The sequence below is a fragment of the Fusarium proliferatum genome (genome assembly GCF_900067095.1).
Source record: "Fusarium proliferatum ET1 genome assembly, contig: FPRO_scaffold016, whole genome shotgun sequence".
Classification (NCBI taxonomy): domain Eukaryota; kingdom Fungi; phylum Ascomycota; class Sordariomycetes; order Hypocreales; family Nectriaceae; genus Fusarium; species Fusarium proliferatum.
In genome coordinates this window covers 391,336-411,123 of record NW_022194805.1, presented here as the reverse complement: position 1 = coordinate 411,123, position 19,788 = coordinate 391,336, and the positions used below count along the sequence as shown (strand labels likewise).

Genomic DNA, 19,788 nt, shown 5'->3' with positions numbered 1-19,788 from the left:
CCTTATACTGCTAGTTAAGTATACTCGTGTGCAGCCCAGCGAGCCTCAAGCGTTTGCCTTGCTTAGTCATGCGTATGTCTCCAAGGAAGTGCCACGTCAGCGCAAGCGGGGAATACTTCTAACAACTACAAGCGTCTCATCAATGACAGTCTCTGATAATTCCCCATACCAATTTGCAAAGCTTTGCAAGCGCTGCGCATGCTTACAGCTGAGAAGCACAACGCTAGATGACATCCAACTCAGAAACCCATCAGTTGGAGAATGGAGCCAGGAACAAGAAGTTGATCTGGATTGGAATGTGACCAACTACCTGTCTATCGCCTTTCATCCAGGGGGAGACAAATGCGATGCCTGCGAGTTTCTTCGTCGCGTTGTGAAATGGTGGCGAGTATACGATGAGTCAGTGAGGGCACTCGAAATAAAACGTGTTCCCGTGTCGCTGCATTATGTGTTTACCCTCGGCGAAGCCGACCAGTATGGTTTAAAGGCTCTAAGGATCAGATTAAGACCCGGTATATACCAAAGACCGATCGACACATGTGCAATGGCTGACAAGAAACGACATAGACGGCAAGGAATTCCATATTGACTGCCCTGTCACGGCAGCTACCGATCTCGATATGGGCACGCCTCTGAGGCTTCAGCCGCATTTGTCTCATATCAATGAAGAGAGCATATTGTGGATGAAGTCGAAGCTGGAGTCGTGTGTATCACACAACCACTTTAACCCCGACAAAACCTTCATACCCGATCGGCTTCTTGATGTCAGAGAAAACCGGCTGAGCCTAGTCCTTACTAAAGATTTGCAACCCCGAGGCGCCGAGAGCCATCGATATGTTGCCCTTACGTACTGTTGGGGTCCAGAGCCTCACGCAAGTAAGCAGCTTAAGACAACCAGAGACAATATCTCCCAGCACCAGCGGCAAATCCCAGAATTCTCTCTGCCACAGGTTATTAAGGACGCCGTATCTGTGACCAGAGCGTTATCGGTCCCATTCCTTTGGGTCGATGCATTGTGTATTCTCCAAGATGACGTATCTGACTGGGAGAATCAATGTGCCGTGATGGAACGAATCTATGGCAACGCCTACGCGGCAGTTGCTGCTACGTTCTCCGACAACTGCGAGCAAGGATTTCTCAAAAATACAGAAAGAATTCTCGTTCCTTTTCGAACTCACTTTGATAGCACTTATGCCTTGGCCATATATTCCCCTCCCTACTTAATCAACGACGCGAACGAAGTGTCCGACAGCCCTTGGGCTTGGAGAGGCTGGACGTTCCAGGAACGCATCTCATCAACTCGTATCCTCATGTTTTCAAAAGGAAACATCTACGTAAAATGCAAATACTTCAACGAATCGACGGGAGGCCACAGAGTCACATATGAAGAGTATTATATCATGCTTGACCGCGTGACAATCGATTCGGGTAGCAAAGCAGCCATTTATGAAGAATGGAGCGAAATAATAGCTCAAATCCACCCTAGGCGCCATCAACTTACGCGGAAAACAGATTTCCTTCCTTCTATCGCTGGTATCGCATCGCTATTCAGTAAAAGGTTGAACGATGACTATGCAGCTGGTCTCTGGAAAAATAATATGCATCAATCGCTCTGTTGGGCTGCGGGAAAAGTAGACAAGCCTAGTCATCAAGACCTACTACAGCGACTAAGAGCTCCCTCCCCATACATTGCGCCTTCTTGGAGCTGGGCTAGTCGACGTGAAGATTTTTCGTTCCTTCTATACCGTCCAGATCTTTCAGCTGGCTGTCAACCAGAGTTCCATAGCCTAGACACAGCTATCGCGTTGCGTGGAGAGTCAGCCTTTGGCGAAGTAAGGCATGCGGCACTTGATATTACCTCCAGGGTACATATAGGATCGCCGAGGCTAGCATTACAAAAACTAATTCGACTATCCGGGGAACCAGACACTGTTACATTTGACGGGCGATACTTTGCAGATATTCATCCTGATTGTTTTGTTCAAAGTTTCTTCGGCCGAACGGAAGGCTTTACTCTCCAGGCGCCCATTAGTTTCCTGTTGATAGGTAGTACCATTCCACACGAAACAGTAACAGGTGATATCTCACCAAAATATCCTAAAACCTCTAAGACTATTGGCGATGAAACCGATGCTGGGGTGGCCTCTGAGCTGCCCACCACCTCATCCACAAGTGCTGAAAGTGGTGCTGGTTTGGAGACAGAGACCAAATCAAAAAGGGTGGCTTATGGCCTGTTGATTCACCCAACGGGAAATCCGAATGAATACTATCGAGTGGGAACATTCTTTTCGAAGCCTTATTTAGCTGGGGGTCTGTCGTTCTTCGATAACGTCGAAATTAGAACAGTAAGGCTGGTATAAGGATTGATTACGAAACCTATATCAAGCATCTATTCAAGGTATGTGGATGGCTCGAAAAGCTCGTGAAGCTGGCTTACAGGCCCAGGCTATGTTGCGCGTATCTAAGACATGTCATTCATTTTGTATTTTAGAATTGGATGTATGTACAGCTTCGAATATGTTTTCTTTACGGCACTGTATCTATTGACATGATGCAAATACTCAAGACCTTTATGTCTCTGCTGCCTTTACACATTCAAACACACTTCCCAACTGGAAGACAAGTACTGACGATGATATTATCGTTCTGGAATGTGGCCGAAGTCATTGTTATTAGTACAGCTTATGCGTTCCGGAGAAGTAGAGGGCAGCAGCAACGACGGCGATCGGTTCCAAAGGACCATCCATCAGGCCGCGTGCTTGAATCTTGACATCGTTACGTGTGACAAGCCGCTGTCATTGCATCTTATTGAGAAAATAAGGAACCATGTCTCTTAAAGAAAAAATCATTTTTAGTTCAAGCTTAAAGGGATCATAGGCATTTACGTCAACAGCCTCTTAGGGGGGTCACCAGGATGGATACTAATGATGCCGGCATCGAGAGCCCGCTGTATCATGGCGTCGCATGGGGATGCCGACACAACCGGAACGTGGCCGGATTCACCGCTCTCTTCAATAAGATAAGCCAGTGAGCTTAACCTGCTGCCCAATATTCTCAAATGTAACTAGAAGACGAAGATAATAGATATATCTACGGACTTACATAAACCTAAAGTCTTTACCATACAATTAGCAAGGTAATGTATACATTTATCTACCCCTAACTCACTCTATAACTTATATAGACAAGCTGATACACTGAGTTCAGTCCCACTAACTGAATGGATTTATAGTGGCTCAAAGCTTGGCTCGGAAGTAGGCGCTAAGTGTCAAAGTGGACAAAATACAATCTGGTAGTCATTATTGGTAGGATGATATCCAATGATTTATTTTTCACTTGCATGCGTTTGAAAACCATCCAGTGTGACTGTATCAAGCGAGATACGATCGGCCAGATTTCCAAGGAAGAGAAGCGGGGTTGACAGTGAATTGGTCGGCCTCCCGCAGGCCAGCCCAACGTCAACCATCATTCAAAACGAGGGGCTCGTTTCTTTAGAGTCAGCGCCAAAGCCGTTTTCTTTGCAAATTCTGGCAACGACACTGCTCAGGCACAATAATCAGAACTCAACCTCGTTGCTCCTCCATAGGTCAGTATGTTTTTGACCCTTTTAAGATTGAGACGCTTAAGAATGAAGGCAAGAAGATGGTCCACCAAGTCCCAGGCTCTGAGCCTGCTTCCACTCAGCCAGTCCCTCCAAAAACACCTCCCAGCAAAAAACCATCGGCCTATATCTTCGACTCGAACGGCGATACTCGGATCATTCTTAGTACATACAGGGCCCAGAGCTTTAAATGGGAGACAGATAAAATCTGGATAGAGGAAGAAAAGCCTACGAAGGAAAACTGCAAAAACAAGAAGCGAAAAAAGAAGAAAGAGAAGAAAGTTGAGCCCCCCCCGTCGGCTACGCCACCAGCGCCGCAAGAGTCTCCTGTTACAACCTCAACATCGCTAGGAGGTACTACCAACGCACCTCCCATAGACTTGGGTAGAACCGATTTCTCAGACTTTAGTAATGTACGTTATGCTCTTCCGGAATCGTCAGATAGCGACGAAATGGATCCGGGTTGTACCGACCCTGGAACGAATCCCAACAACACAAGCCTTCAAATACAAGACTGGGACTATGGAGAAACATGCGTACTTCACCTTAAGAAGATCGAGTTTCGAATGCTAGTATCCGGAAAACACTTAGAGCTAGCTTCACCTATCTTCAGAACAATGGTTACTGGTCCTTTTGCAGAGGGAAAGGCCGATTCATCAGGTTTTCGCCTGATAACAGCGAGCGACTGGGATCCTGAAGCCTTCAAGATCGTCCTGACTATCATGCATGGATATAATCGAGATATCCCAAAATCTCTCAGCCTTGAAATGCTTGTAAAGGTAGCAATGATTGTGAACTATTACGATTGCCTTGAGAGCGTCGAGTTATACGCAGACATTTGGCTAAAAGGCTTGGAATCAGAGGTACCGACGGTGTATGGGCGAGACTGCGTTCTTTGGATGTTCATATCCTGGGTTTTCTCAGAACCAATTATGTTCCGAAACATGACACAACTGGCGTTGACGCACAGTCAGAAGTTAATCGAAGCCGAGGACTTCCCTGTTCCAGCCGATATTCTTGGTAAGTTTTTGTCTCAACTCAGCATGACGGCCTGTGCTGATGCAAGCCGCAGAAGAGATTGACACAGCACGTCAGAGCGCTCTGGCTGAAATCTTCTCAGCAATCTACGAGCTCCTTGATCGCCTGCAAGAAGAACAAGATTGTTCCTTCGAGTGCTCATCCATGCTCTTGGGAATCCTGACCAAGGAACTCAACAGACATGGAATTCTGAACCCGCGGAACGCCCCGCCATTCGATGGTTTCAGTATTGAAGGTTCTAAAGAGATGATAAAGGGGTTGAAAAAACCTAATTGGTACAGCATCAGGAATTATAGTCATTATGACAATTGCAGACATCGCAGCCATAACTGTTGTATTCAGGATAAGCTGTCTATATCTTTGGCAAAGGTGGAAAGCTGTCTGCGTGTCTTTGATCTACAGGACTTCCAGGCTGCGAAGAATTACACGCCTGGCTGACCGCTTAAATCAGCAGAGAGAACTTAGAGTTTATAAATACCACTGAAGTGTTCTGATGAGACTCTTCGTGGTGGATGGTATGTCCAAAGATCACAGATGGTCCAGCACAAATGATTGGCTGTACAAGGTAGCTGCGGTGAAGACAGAATGCTTGACCTGGGCGACGACGCCCCAACTGACCGCATAGCTTTAACTTCCGCGTTTCAATAGAAAAATCATAGTCTTCTCGTATCTTTTGATATGTCTCTCACATCAAGCCTCGTCGCGCTCTCAAAGTAATTGTATAAATCGCCGCCTTGGGACGTCTCTAACACAAGAACAGGCATCACACTGCAATTGCTATCTACACTCCAGCAGACACAGATCATGTCAATGATGTTCTCGTGTCTCTGTAGGTTCTCGTTTCTCAGAATTGCTATTTCAGTGCGAATGGACCCTGAGAGGTCCTGGCCATCCTTCAAGCTTCACTTCAGTCCTTTTGGGGACTCGAAGTACAACGTCATTCAGAGATAGCATGGCATTTTATGAATGGTGGACTTTTTGAACGAACAAACGACCTATTTCAGCATTGTGTTTGGTCGGCTTCGCATGGCCTGGATTGAGCCGCCAGAAGCAAAGGAAGGCTCCCTTTCAAAGGCCTTTTCATCGATGCAGATGCTTACCAGCGCCTCTTCGCTTGCGGATGGACAAGTGCCTACTGCGTCAATGGCGGCAGTGAAAAGAGGCAATAGCCTGTGCATAGACCGTTGTGATTCTTTCGTTTGGTCTGTCATCACGTAGTTCTCGATGGTATTCGGAATCAGTGGGGACACTCTGAAGAGGATAGAGCCTTCAAAGTAGTACAGCGCATTGCTTACTTTCAGGAAGTTGCAGAGGAATGAGAAACCGGACCGACACCATTCACCAACGAGACTTACCACGAAGTTACCGAGGATTCAAAGATGAAAGGAAACTAGACAACGCAACTGAATACTCTACCAAACGCAGTCTAGCCGAGTTTAGGTTGCGCAACATCAACATCACCCCTATGATGATCGAGTGGATATGTGTACCAAGATTTCAGGTCCCTGAAATGCATAGCCATGGTCGCATGCCTGTCTCAGGAGAAGAGGACGCAAAGGAAGATCTGGTCTTCAAATTTGAATTGGGCCAGCAATTTTACACTCTTCTAGAGTTGCTAATCAGTGAAGACTCTACACCTAAATCTCCAACCGAGCGGTTCAACCTTGTCAAGCTGCGTTCCAAAACGCTACTTTTTCTTCACCTGGGATTTTGGCTGCACGAGGGGATCCGCAGTAATAATGTCCTGTTTCTAAGTAGCGACATATCAACTGTTGATTCGGTGCGGCATATATTAGTGGTCTTGACCACAGCAGGTTGTTCCGTGAGACTAGACTGACTCAGAATGTTGACAATAATCGATTTCAGAGTCTGTGCCGACACCTAGATTACTAGGGCCATCCAGCGCAGCAAAATAGTGAGTCAGCTGACAGACCGCCTTTCTCATACAAGGCCGAACTGTACAGTCTTAGTGTCATACTTGTAAAGATCGCTCTGTGGTCACCGATCATCAAGCTTTTAGACGCTCGGGGGAGTCAAGATGAAGACAAGAGTATGCGGGAGGCAATACTTGACATGATTCCTAAGGTCAGGATGAGGATGGTAGATGCTTTTGCCGACGCAGTCTCGGTATACCTGAGGAGTGACTTTGAAACAGGCGAGGCTGGGTAGTCAGAGATTGTTCAAGAGGCTTTTTATTTACAGGTAGTGAGACCGCTGGAGGGTACCTATAAATGCCCATTCAATGCCGATGGTATTTGAGCCTATTGTAAAAAGGTATGGCAAAAAGGACAATTAAAGGCCTAAAGATCTGATTGATCATATGCTATTAATTACCTGGCTTATGCCATGCCAGCTGCGCCCAAAAGTGAGACAAAAGTGCTGCCTTATGATCAGAATTAGACTATTACGATCCAATAACCTATATGAGTCTCTCATAAGCGTTTCATGACACTCAAAGAGGATCGAAATCTCACACCAAAGCTATCTCGCTAACGTCGTTCAAGCGTTGATCATCCAGTATAGAGTCATCCTGGCCCTTGTAAGCCAGAAGCCCGTACCGGCAGTAAACCCCCTCCCCTTGACTAGGCACCTCATGCACTAATAATCCCACAATATATTCCAGGCTACCCTCTGATTGACCTACAGGTATCCACGATACGCTAGAACTTTCTACCCACTCCGCAACGAAGCTTACAGCAGGATAATCGCGCATAACTCGACGATTTGAATCCAACCAATACCAATATTCGAACTTCGCTATATCATCTGAGCCACTAGTTTTCGTGTATCCAACATTGAGAGCTCCAATCTCTAGTTGAATGATCGGCGCTCTGATGTAGAGCCTAGAGGTCGTGCCCTCCACCGTGCTTATAGTCTCAGGATGCGTGGGGAAGCGTGTAGGCCGGTCAGGGTGGTCATCTCGTATGTATATCGGTACCTGAAGGATTTTCATGAAACTAACGGAACAACTTGATGCCCAGCACCAGGATGGTAGCTGTACGTTCTCTGGTCTGTTGCACGTCCCATTCGAGCTGGACCGATGAAACTATAAAAGGCCCTGCGCTATACTCCTTCGGAAGAGACCGTTAAAATATTCGGCATTGAAACGTCGAATGAGCACTGACGCAAGTCCATGAATGGCGTATAAACGATCCGTCTCATACGTCAGCTTTGTCTCTGAGAAATCAATGACAAGCTGATACCATCCGGATGAGAAAAGTAGGTCTTCGTCAGGCATCGCCAAAATATCTCTTGGTGAGAAGAATACCTCACTCAGTGGGCCTTTATAACTCCACCGAGCTTTTCTGCCTTCGAGGAAAAGAGAAGTCTGACATTCGAGAAATACTCCTTGGAGAGTCCAGTGAAGTGTCCGCTTTGCTAGTGCCGTCTCTTGCAAACACCATCCGCGTTCTGTCAGCGGCGATGTGAGGATGTGTTTCTTCGCACTTGTTGTGTTGTGATTCCATTTGAGTATGGAATATACTGGCTCTTTGTGTATATTGGAACCTATTCCGCTATAAGCCCATAATCTGGAGGGCTTTTTGTGTATCTTGAAGGCGATATCCTCAATAGGAAATCTTGCAAGCGGGCGTTCAGTCAAAAAGCCCTGTTGGCTATCAGTCGCAGCCGATGCAGAGATACAGCACTCGGCATTCGAGTAATAATCGCCCATTCTGGTCGACTCTGCGTGAAAATCACCGCTCGGTCCCTGGATGGTACACATTGCATCCACCCATAGGTATCGATACCCCATCATTCTTGTCAAAAGAATGGCATCTCGGATGGTTTTCGGAAGTTCCGAGACAGAAAAGCCACGAAGCCGTCCGTTGAGATTACTCTCTGTCGTTTTGGAACTTTCGTTGCCGGTTCCCCAACAATAGCTGAGGATAAGGTAGGCCAAACTTGGGATGTGATCGCAGCTCTTGACGTCAATGAGTTTGACCAGAGAATCATCCCCCTCGCCAACATCGACTAGACGAGTTGGTAGACCTGATGCGTCATGTTTGGGTCCGCAGCTTTCGTGATCTGTGAGCCTTGCGCGACAGCTCTCCATTCAAGGCTGGATCTGGTGCTTAATGAGATCAGCCAATTCATGTTGGACATTTACCTCGGTGAAGTCTAGAATAGGCTGATATCAATATTGAATAACTTTAGCAGGCTTTTGGTACTACCTTTGATGTGACGTGTCTCGAACTTTTCCATCACCTCCGTATCACTACACCCGACAAGTTCAAGCCTAGCTCCTGTACCGGTAGAGAGTACTTGACCATTCTGCACTACTTCCGGGACTAATATCAAGACCCCTTTGTCCTCGTGAACATATAACTCAATTGATCCCTTTGCAAATTCTTCTGAGTCCAAAACCTCGCTGATCACTTCACAGTTGCTGATTATCAATGACCAAACGAAGCGACATAATACGCAACCTTCATCAGCTGATTTTTGGGCAGAAGAAAACGTTTTGCTAAATGTTGCTGTGGTTGTAAGTCCCGATGGCCACGGAAAGGATGCGCAGCTGCTGCAAAGTTGCGGAGAAGGGTGTATGATATCAACAACGCCAGCACCGCGAGATCGTGGTGACTTGTTGCTATATAACATTGTAGGTGCAAGGTGCGACCGATGGTGAATACCGCTTTATTGAAGAATATAGTCTTCGCAGATGAGAAAAGAGCTTGACATTCAAACATCAGCTTTTGGATTTCAGGCAGTTCCAGCTGTGACTACACGGAGAAAGATCATTTACTACCCTATCAATACAGTGATTGCGTTACAAAGAATTTATTAAATGATTAGCTGCTGGATCAGGTTTTGGGTGCTGCCAACGTGGCAGTGCAAAGCCAAGCCCATACTTTGTATGACTTTGTTCTTTTTACAGACCAATGAGAACATGAATTCCCCAGCTCACGACCCACAAGCAGGCGTTCTAGCCCCGACTCAGCCTCATCTTACGCCACTGCTGTTAAGACCAGGCTAATCTCAAGGCATATTCCTAAGATCTTCCATTTCCTGACTTTGTGTTTGCACAGGGACTAACGTCTCTGCCTCTTCTGTCCCAGCAGAGGCCTCAACACTAACGTAATGCTTATTTGTCCGCCGCTGGCTTACGTATAAGCCATTCTCTGACAACCGATGTTAGCCTCTGACCTTTCTCAGTAATTTCCAAAGAGAGCAAGTAAAACTCACTGAAAAGAACAACAATTGCTTCTTCCATAACAGGAACCCAAGTCGCGAGCGCCAAAATCTGTCCAAACCCCCAAGAGCCCTCCGAATCCTGCACTCCCCCACCATTTACACTCGCAATATCCGCCCTGAGGGTAAAAAGGCTTCCAAGGGCAGTCCACATAAAGATGAAAAAGAAAACTGAGCTCAAGATCCTCCACGGCAAACGAAAGAAGAGCCAGCCTAGCACAGGCACTTTATCTGCTGGCCTTTTGCTGCACTTGCCAACCAAGTACGTCAAACCAGCGAGCATCGCAATGACCCCTGCAATGAGATAAAAAGCAAATACCGCACTGCTGGCTTTGAATGATGCTTTTAAGTCCCAGCAAATCGCCTCAAAAGGCACTCTTCCATGCGGCGTAGCTGCAGTCTCGGCGGTAGAACTCATATAAATCACTACCGTAAAGAGCACCAATATAACAACACCCATGAAACATCCAGAGATGCTCTTCCGCTCAATGTCAAGGTAAATTGGAAGAATCAGAAAGTAAGATGCCGTCAAAACAGCACAGGCAAGACGTGACATGTTTATGTCGTAGACGCTCTCCTTACGACCACAGATGACGAGAGTAGCGAGGAGGACGGAAGCCGATAAAAGGCCTAAGCCAGTGTGGAACGCGCCGAGGCTGTTGTAAAACATGCTGCGGATCTTGTCCCAGACACTTTGTTCCTTCGACGGGGATCGAGTTTTGAACGTGGTGCAGTCGTTCTCGTCATACATACTGCTCAAAAACGATGCGGCGTAGAGACTGGCGAGAATAGCACCCATCAAGTAAACAAACATCATCTGCCTACGTCAGCACCAATCTCATATTCCAAGCGATAACCTTACCCCAATGCCAACAATGTCAGCATTGCCATCCCACTCCCAAACCTCGCACATTTCATCCTTACATTCTTTCATAGGCTTATGGATCAGCCACTCATTCATCTCCTTGTTAGCACACTCCTTTGCGCAGAAGAACCAGTTCATCGCTTTCCACTCAGGAATATCTGTGCCGCCAAATGACTTGAGATAGGTCACGAGATCTGTCATGTTGACGGTTTTGTGGTCGACCCATGGTGCGAGGAATGCAGCAGCTGCTTTGCAATTTGTCCAGGGCTGGTACTTCTTAATACCAATGTCTATGCCTTTGCATGAGAAGGCGGATATGTCAGGTGTAGCCATGGTAATTGGATGCGTGGGAGAATGTCGCGGAAGTTGGTGATTGGCGGCGGTCTAATTACCCTAGGCGAGGAAAAGCCGTACTTCCACCCAGTGCTGCGAGACGTGCACTGGGCTGTTGGGAACTAACTATAAATAATGCTGGCTAACTGGTGTTATCTCTAATCATTGTCAATCTCCTTTATTAGACGGAGCTGATCGCTTTTAAAAGCAAAGTGAAGCGTAGCCTCGTGATAGACAGGGTGTAATTGCAGGAGATGGCTTGAAACTATCGACGCCATCATGTATGTTCTATCTATTCTGTGACTTGACGATTCCCTGCACGGCTGAGAACAAAAGCTGCCTAGGTAGGTTGGAAAGGACCAGGAACGCTCTAGAACAGCATGCCATAGCCTGCCAGAGTTGCAGGCGCAATGATGCCAAGGAAGGGGTAACATGAGACAAGAGGGCTTTGGTGAATGATGTTGCTATACGGATAGCGATATATAAATGGCTGCAGGCAACATGACAGCCCGCTCAAGATGAGAACGTCACCGACTCCGTAGATCAAAGTCAGATTTAATTGCATAAGGTAAATACTGTAAATTCTAGAGAAGCGACCATGAGATCCCAGGTATTTAATACTTGGGGCAAATGTCATCATATCTCAAGTCCTTATCGTATCGTGCTTATCACCATCCTCCCTCTTTAGACTCGGCTCATCTTAAGATCGTATCTTATCTCATTATCGATCTTGTGCTTATCTTATCGCACATTTCTCCGCCGAGGCCGCTCTTCAGCCGAAGTAACCGACAGCACCAACAACGGAATACTCGGAACCATTTCCGTTCCGCACCCCGCGTTAGCCCCGGCATCCAGCCCCGCTAAGTCGGCTTGCGGCGGCTCCATCACCAGCTTGTAATACAAGATAAAACTGACATCAACATCTACAAGCCTACACAAATCTCCTCATCTCACTATCCTCACTCAAAAATGTCGTGGCTATCTATCCCCGCCGAGTCTCACTTCTCCATCGCCAACATCCCCTTTGGCATCATCTCTACTTCGTCAAATGCTACGCCTCGACCTGCTGTTGCGATCGGCGATCATGTTTTAGATCTTGATGCTTTTGCGAAGGGGGATGGGTTCTCGGGTAGTTCTGAGATCCAGAAGCACGTTCATGTGTTCTCGCAACAGTCTTTGAATGCATTCGCGGCGCTTGGTCGTCCTTTTCATCGCGTGACGAGGAGTTATCTCCAGGATGTCTTTGCGAAAGACACCAAGAACTCAGTGTTGAGGGATAACCAGAAACTTCAAGACGCAGCGCTTCTAAAGTGCTCTGATGTCAAGAATCATCTCCCCTTGACCATCGGAGACTACACAGACTTCTATGCCGGCAAGAATCACGCTTTCAACGTCGGCTGTCTCTTCCGCGGCCCCGACAATGCTCTTCAACCTAACTACACCCATCTCCCCGTCGCTTACCACGGAAGAGCCAGTAGTGTTGTCGTATCAGGCACACCAATTCGACGGCCCTGGGGACAAATCCTCCGCCCTGGTAACAAAGTTCCTGACCTCGCGCCCTGTGAGAGGCTCGACATTGAGCTCGAGATGGGCATGTTTATTTGCCGTGAGAACGAGATGGGTAGTCCTGTTCCTATTGACGAGGCTGATGAGCACATCTTTGGTTATGTTCTCATGAATGACTGGAGCGCACGAGATATCCAGGCTTGGGAATATGTGCCTCTTGGTCCTTTCACGGCTAAGAACTTGGGTACGAGTATTAGTGCTTGGGTCGTGCTGGCTGATGCTCTTGAAGGGGCCAAGGCTGCTGGTATCAAGAACGATAATGAGATTCTGCCCTATCTAAAAGAGAAGGAGCAAAACAACGTCTTGGACATTGACCTCGAGGTCGAAATCATCAGTAAGTTCGCCACTCATCTTCAGAAACAGCCGCTGACTATGTGTAGCTGCCGCCGGCAACAAGAATCACCTTAGCAAGACGACCTCACGCAACCTGCTCTGGTCGTGGCCCCAGATGATCGCACATCACACCATCACTGGCTGCAACCTTCGACCTGGTGATCTTCTCGGATCAGGTACTATCTCCGGCACCGAGTCTGGCACCGAGGGTAGCATGCTGGAGCAAACCAAGGGCGGCAAGGTGCCCATTCAATTGAAGGATGGAGAGGAGCGCAAGTTCATTCAGAATGGCGACACCCTCATTATTCGTGGTGCTTATGGCAGTGGCGATAAGAAGGTTGGCTTCGGTGAGGTGTCGGGACAGATCCTTGAGCCTCTTCCTCTGTTCAAGTGATGCAAGTTTGTGGACGTACAGGTAGTATCAAAAGCTAAATAGACTTTACTTGCATCAATCTCTTTGACGTACTTTTGTGCATTCTACCCTTGTCTTGTCATGCTGGATCACGGCAGCGTGTAGCTTCTTGTATCCTTGATCTTTTGAGTGTTATGTCCCTGTTACTCATGTCAGCGCGATCAAGATTCAGCTTACAACTAGCAAGTAGCAATACACATTCATTTGGAAGAAGTGGGAATTTACATTTTAACTACCGTAGCCATTCAGCTTTGCTTATAAGCTCTACATCCATCAAGCCTTGAGATTGTCAGGCGTATCAGGCTGATTCTGCCAATGCGCCTTCACAACAGCAGGATGATCCTTCAACCCCTCCACGATTTTCCCGATCGTTGGAAAGAGCGTCAAGTCAACACCAAACCTCTCAGCATTCCACATCGCAGGCATAAGACAAGCGTCCGCCAGCGTCAACTCATCACCAACACTGCACTTTCCCGCTGAATCCTTCACAACCTCCTCGTAAGCCTTAAGTCCATCAGTCATTAGCTGCTTATTCCACTCTTCTGCATTTCCACCGAGTTCTCTAATGCGACGCATGATGCGCAGGTTTGTAACGGGCTGGATGTCTGCGCAAATGATGTTGACGAGGGTTCGAACTGTTGCGCGTGCTTCGGGGTTGGAGGGGAGGAGAGGATGTGAAGGGTGTTTTTCTTCGAGATACTCTAGGGCTGCGACGGATTGACCGATGCGGAAGGGTTTGTCTTGGGAGGCATTGGAGATGAGAACGGGGACGGAAGCTGACGGGTTGAGGGTCTTATGAGAATCGGAGAGATGCTCATTCTTGAGAAGATTGACGAATGCTAACTCGTATGGAATTCCTTTTGCGTTGAGAGCGATGCGAATACGTGCTGAGCATGACGATCGGAAGTAAGAGTAGAGAGTATACTGAGAGTCAGACATATTGAATGATGCAATTGATCAAGTTACTACTGTAGCTGAGAACAGTTCAATCGAAGAGAAGTGAAGAACCTCCTCACCATAACCGAACCCCAAGGTCACGCCCTTCTTATGTCATGAGGATGATTGTGCTGTCATTGTGTAAAGTATTACCCGTCGCTAGCCTGGTAGTGCCGAACTTTGAAGTCTTGGAGGTCGGAAGGATTCCGGTGGAGTGCGGGGTGAGTGTGACAATCCGGGGTAGTTCGGCAGAATTGCTATGGAGGGGGGAGTAATTCCGCTGGCGATAGCCGGCTGAGTCAGACTCTAATGAAAAGAGACAGGTGAGTGCGGAAGAGTGCCTTGTTTCGCGTGAAATGCGCATGAGACGAACTGTTCCATAGTCAAGACCTACGTTTCGATGAGATAAGATACGTGGGAAAAGTGTCATTTACCAAGCTTCAGTAGGTTGGCAGTCAACTATAAGTTCATATGGCGATTAGAAATATTATTGTTAGTACATGTCAATGACGGTTAAGTGTTTCACAATTTGGAGTCTATAATTGAGAGAGAGAAGAAATCGCGATTTGTATTCATCGATCCAGTTCTAAAATGCATAACCAAGCCATGACTTCATACCACATCTGATCCAAAAAGGTATCGAGAAGGGCAAAGTCCATAAAGTCCAATGCTAACAAACAAGACGGGCAAACCACTGCTAACAAAAAGGAAGATCGCTGTTGAAAATGATTGAATGAAGATGATGAGAAGTCGAGAGTAATAAAGGACGCAAACTTGCTGATAAGATTGAGAGTAATAATTGATCAAAAATGCTGATACAAAACAGAGAGTCGCTTGATCGCTAGCAGTGCCCAAAGCCGCTGATGGCATTATAGCCAGGCTGACTTGCGCTTCAATAGAACTCCAATAAAGACTGGCCGCGGACAACGCCATTGTAGCCCATAACCTGTGGGTACATGCAACTGGCCATTAGGCTCTGTTGCTGCCATGCAATTTGCTGTTGCTGCACTGCCAAGGCAAACGCTTGCTGGCTCGCAATCAACCCATTGGGAGATGCTCCGTAAAAGCCCGGACTAGCAGGTGGAGAGAAATAGAGGAGAGGAGATGGCGAGAGAGAAGGAGATGGTAGAGGTGAGGATGGAGGTGAGGGGATTGTCGGCATAGCCGTACTTCCAGAGATCTTTGCTCTGTACCCCTTGGGTCGGTACTTCGCCTGAAGAAACCTCCCTTCCCACTTTGTGGGATGATAAATAACGTCATGTCCACCAGGGACTGACGGGTTGATGATGACTCGCGCTGGTCCTGGGCTCATACCCACGGATGATATGTATTTGCCTTTAAGGCAGAGAGGATACTCCAACCACGGGCCGGCTACCTTGAGCGGTAGTGCCTCCTTGTTGTGAAAGGTGTGAGGATATGTAGAGAGAGGACTAAACTCAGGAACTTGCACGCTTTGCTTTCGGACCTCATGCGCAGGGATCTTCTTGAATGAGATGTCCTCTACGTCGGAGAGAGAGTAGTAGGAGCATGTTGACGAGTTGTCATCCATGTCATCATCTGACCTGCTCATGTGGTCCATGACTCCCAAGTCTGCAAGAGAAGGCATTGTCGCTGATGAAGAAAATTGTGAGAGAGAATGAGTGAGTGTAAATCGGCAAGGTACGTCAAGTAATGTATTTGTATATATTGTTCTGCAGCTCAAGAGCGTCTAACAAGGCTATTGTACAGCTGTCGCCAAGAAAGCAGAGCAGGGTCTTCAAAGAATGGTGCGAATCAAGGAACCAGGAGACGCCAATGTGAAGAGAAACGTAACTGCTAAGACTGACTGAGAGATCAAGAAATCAGGTGACCAAAGGCAACAGTGCTGCAATCGAAAAGACTGGCTGAGAGACCAAGAAATCAGGTGACCAAGAGTCAAGAGTGCTGTAAGCGGAGGGCGAAGCTGGTAAGACTGACTGTAAGTTCAAGAAACCAGGTGACCAAAAGGCAGCAGTGCTGTAAGTAAAATGGCTGAAAGCTGAAGACGTACAAGGCAGAATCTGATACGAAAGGATGAAGAATGGAAACTGAGGCAGAGGGAGGAAAGGCCTTTACTTATAGAGGAAGGGCAAGAGAGTTTTTCAGATCGAGGGCTTTGCTGCCCTGGATGAAGGGGAATCGTAGGTTGTCGTTATAAGGGTTAAATGGGGAGTGTTCCCTTGGTGATAGGACTGAACTGCAAGGTTCAAGTCCAGTCACAATGTAGCTTTGCACGAGTACACACCAAACCTTCATACCAACTTGTCATACGGGACCCGGAAAATCAGGTTAGTAACTACAAGGCTATATGGAAGGACTGGTTGGAGAGGATTTAGACTCTGACTTGTCCAGCATTCACGGCTGGAAGGTTTATCTATTAGCCAATGATATCTGACGCACCCTCATTCTGTTCCGCTTTGACACAGCATCTCGAGTTGTGAAAGGAGCTTGTAGTCATGACCTATTGGCGATTCTCAAGGCCGTGAACGTGACACCGCAAGGCCTTGCATGGAGACCTCAGACTGGAAATCAAGCTCACGCAGGATCCAATGACATCCCTTAAAGTTGTAGGTAACTTTGCATGCAAGGACAGAGCACTGCGGTGTCTCCTGATCTGGTTGCCATTGCTGTGATTCTTCTCGAAGGATCAAGAAACCTCTCGAAAGACCTGCGCGGAATTATGTTAAGCAGTGAAGTTGTAAAGGGTGAATAGTGGTGCATGAAGAGCGACTTGAGGTAAGGCGCACGATGGAAGGATCAGCTGTCAGGTCTACCTACTTAAAACAACACCCTGAGACATCACACTTCAGGCAGCATACCAACTTCCAACACAGCACCCCAAATAAGAGGTACTCAAGTAGCTTGCGGTCCAGGCTTTGGATGGTTGCATTTACTAAAAAAAACGGCGTTTGGATTGTCGTGATAGCCACGTACTGACCAGCACCGTACCGGGAAGTCGTTGACGAGAAGAGCCGTCTCAAGAATTCTCCAATGTAAAGAATTAACCCTGTCCTCGTCACTTCTGCCCTTCAATTGGTATCTGAGGGGCGGAAAGAGTCTGTGGTGTCATTCGAAAGTCAAAACGCAAGGCTTGCATCGCCACTACTGATCCCAAGTCACATTCAATGCTTGATGATAGGCATAATGCGTCGAGATCTGCGCAAGTCTTTCATCACAGGGTCTGTCTCTTGTCTCAATAGTATCCAATCGTCAATATTGCCTACGGTTGATTGGACAGACGGCTCTCAGAGTTTGCCAACGGCGTGCGGACTTTCGATATGTGACTTAAAAAGACTTATAGTTCAACAACAGAGGAAGAAAGCTTTCGCTTGTGAATGAAGCTGACCGACTACGTGAATCAAGCACTAAGTCCGTACTAACATACAATGTATTGATGGGCTGTCTGTATGCTGCGTAAGGATCTTGTTCTCTTGAGCTGACAGAAACGACAACTTATGGCTCCATCGGACACACCATCTTGCGTGACAGGCGCGGACAATCAGTGAATTCACATTCACAGGATAAAGTGTGCACGCAAAGCCTTCTGGATTCTGCACAAAAATATCGAGCGCGAGTGGCCTTGGAAGAACTCTTGCATAACCAGCCAAAGTCTAAATTTCATGAAATCAACCTTCTATTCGTCGTCGCAAGGCAGCCACTTCAAAGATGGTAGTCATCCTGTCGCGTGACCCTCTGCCCCCTCCTCTCCCAGACTCCTTCAATGTTCATATCCCTCGATCCACTGCAAACACGTCAGTACCTCATATTGTAAAACCAAGTAGGAAACTTACTCGTCTCTCCAGATGATCGTAGGTTCAGACTGGCCCTTTCCAGGATTTCTAAACACAATGTTCTTTTTCTACAAAACTGTTAGCCACGACTTTTCCGGTTACATGGGTAGTACGAACCAATCCCAGAGATAGGTGAATGGCAGGAGGATCAACCGTGACGTTCTGCTCAGGTCGGCCACCGTTCACCATAGCAGCGATGTTCTGCGCTACAACCTGCGCTTGTCCGGCTCCTGGTCTCGCAGCCTTGTGAGCGCCGCTGTCGGCAATGTCACCGCATGCATACAAATTTGAGTACTCGGGGTCAGCGAATTGCAGTGTTGGTGCAACTCGGATGAAGCCGTTAGCGGGGTTGATGATCTCGTATCCAGACGTGGGCTGGAGATCCTTGAGGAACTGGTTATTCGGCGTTTGGCCTGTTGCTGGAATGACGAGGTCTGTTAATATCTTTCGGCCGTCTTTGAGTTCTAGTTCGAATGTCGATCCGTCTGTTGGGAAGCCCTTCGCTGGGATCACAGCTCGTGTGCCGGTGATAACACTGCTCCGTTAGTGCTTGTTATTATCCAGCAGAAAGGCTGACTTACTCAACACCAAGCTCCTGCAATCTATCCCTCAGAATAGCATCCATCTTCTCATGATAAAGCTGCATGAGCCTATCTCTCGAATGAATCAAGGTAACCTTCTTCTCCGGATACACCTCCCCTAAGTCCGTCGCCATTTGAATACCAACCGCACCACCGCCAACGATAACGATAGACTTTGCATTCTTGATGCCCTGCTGGTAAGACTTGAAGTACTCCACAGATGGCTTCTTATCGTCGTGCTGCATGTTACTAGGCGCCTGGAGTCGTGTTCCCGTTGTGACGACGGCATATTCGAAAGGGATTTCTGTTGAGCCCTGCCATGGTCTGTCCAGGGTGAGTTGGTTCTTTTGCAGGGATACTGCGCGGGCGCGGACAATGGTATGGTTGGGGGCGTTGGGGAGCGAGGAGAAGAAGCCGGTGTAGGGGATGAAGGCTTTGTGTTCGTGGCCTGGCACGATGGCGAATCGGGGCTGAGAGGGTTAGCTTGAGTGAGAAGAGATTTGTGAGGGACTTACGAAGGCGAAGAGATGGTGGAAATGGCTATGAGGTTCTATTAACAGGACACGGTGTGTAACTGGTAGAAGTGTAGCCAGTTCCTTAACAGCAGCCTAGACCATGTCAGTCAAACTCATCACCGTTCTCTAGGATAGACCTACAAGCCCAACATACGAGCCGCCAATGACAATAACGTTCTTCAAACCTGCAGTCATGTTGATATCTATTACCCAAATAATTAAAACATATGAGAAAACAACCTTCAAAAGTGAAAGAGAGCTCGGCGCTTTTTATCTACGCCATCTTATCAATCTACGAGGTCCCCGCCTCCGGATGTACGCTTTGCCGGTTATCCGAATTTAATTCCGAAATCGGCTTTTTCCATCGGCATTTTAGGGGTTCTCTCACCAAAATGCGAGAGCACGAGTCAGCGCTAATAAAAGCCATGTCTTTTTAGTACGCGGCTTGGAAATACGGCTTTTGGACCTGCACGTGAAGGTGACGAGTTTCCTGAAATGGATGGGGTAGTTTGGCGATCGCCATGGTTCCTTGGCAGGGATGGAGGATTTTTGATGCAACGGTAGGAGTCATACGGTTATATTATTCGGCCGAGTGTCTTGCGACGCATA

General features: G+C 47.4%; 8 protein-coding genes across 8 annotated transcripts; 3 read left to right on the top strand and 5 right to left on the bottom strand.

Annotated features, from left to right (window-relative positions):
• Positions 1-142: 142 nt before the first annotated feature.
• On the top strand, positions 143-2,360 carry FPRO_08937 (uncharacterized protein; the record flags this gene model as incomplete). Its single annotated transcript, XM_031224579.1, has 2 exons — positions 143-512; positions 568-2,360. The coding sequence occupies 2 exons, from the start codon at positions 143-145 to the stop codon at positions 2,358-2,360; spliced, it is 2,163 nt and encodes a 720-aa protein (XP_031089824.1).
• A 1,282-nt stretch (positions 2,361-3,642) lies between these two features.
• Positions 3,643-5,077, top strand: FPRO_08938 (uncharacterized protein; the record flags this gene model as incomplete). The annotated part of the gene is made up of 2 exons (XM_031224578.1): positions 3,643-4,621; positions 4,674-5,077. 2 exons carry the CDS (start codon positions 3,643-3,645, stop codon positions 5,075-5,077), a joined length of 1,383 nt encoding a protein of 460 aa, XP_031089823.1.
• A 2,032-nt stretch (positions 5,078-7,109) lies between these two features.
• Positions 7,110-9,238, bottom strand: FPRO_08940 (uncharacterized protein; the record flags this gene model as incomplete). The annotated part of the gene is made up of 3 exons (XM_031224577.1): positions 7,110-7,650; positions 7,765-8,611; positions 8,812-9,238. 3 exons carry the CDS (start codon positions 9,236-9,238, stop codon positions 7,110-7,112), a joined length of 1,815 nt encoding a protein of 604 aa, XP_031089822.1.
• Positions 9,239-9,616: 378 nt separating this feature from the next.
• On the bottom strand, positions 9,617-11,027 carry FPRO_08941 (uncharacterized protein; the record flags this gene model as incomplete). Its single annotated transcript, XM_031224576.1, has 3 exons — positions 9,617-9,759; positions 9,824-10,646; positions 10,692-11,027. 3 exons carry the CDS (start codon positions 11,025-11,027, stop codon positions 9,617-9,619), a joined length of 1,302 nt encoding a protein of 433 aa, XP_031089821.1.
• Positions 11,028-11,996: 969 nt separating this feature from the next.
• On the top strand, positions 11,997-13,320 carry FPRO_08942 (putative fumarylacetoacetate hydrolase; the record flags this gene model as incomplete). The annotated part of the gene is made up of 2 exons (XM_031224575.1): positions 11,997-12,927; positions 12,974-13,320. The coding sequence occupies 2 exons, from the start codon at positions 11,997-11,999 to the stop codon at positions 13,318-13,320; spliced, it is 1,278 nt and encodes a 425-aa protein (XP_031089820.1).
• A 291-nt stretch (positions 13,321-13,611) lies between these two features.
• On the bottom strand, positions 13,612-14,277 carry FPRO_08943 (putative maleylacetoacetate isomerase; the record flags this gene model as incomplete). Its single annotated transcript, XM_031224574.1, has 1 exon — positions 13,612-14,277. The coding sequence occupies one exon, from the start codon at positions 14,275-14,277 to the stop codon at positions 13,612-13,614; it is 666 nt and encodes a 221-aa protein (XP_031089819.1).
• An 889-nt stretch (positions 14,278-15,166) lies between these two features.
• On the bottom strand, positions 15,167-15,880 carry FPRO_08944 (uncharacterized protein; the record flags this gene model as incomplete). The annotated part of the gene is made up of 1 exon (XM_031224573.1): positions 15,167-15,880. The coding sequence occupies one exon, from the start codon at positions 15,878-15,880 to the stop codon at positions 15,167-15,169; it is 714 nt and encodes a 237-aa protein (XP_031089818.1).
• A 2,072-nt stretch (positions 15,881-17,952) lies between these two features.
• On the bottom strand, positions 17,953-19,374 carry FPRO_08945 (uncharacterized protein; the record flags this gene model as incomplete). Its single annotated transcript, XM_031224572.1, has 6 exons — positions 17,953-18,034; positions 18,084-18,151; positions 18,201-18,618; positions 18,665-19,134; positions 19,180-19,272; positions 19,321-19,374. The coding sequence occupies 6 exons, from the start codon at positions 19,372-19,374 to the stop codon at positions 17,953-17,955; spliced, it is 1,185 nt and encodes a 394-aa protein (XP_031089817.1).
• Positions 19,375-19,788: the final 414 nt, after the last annotated feature.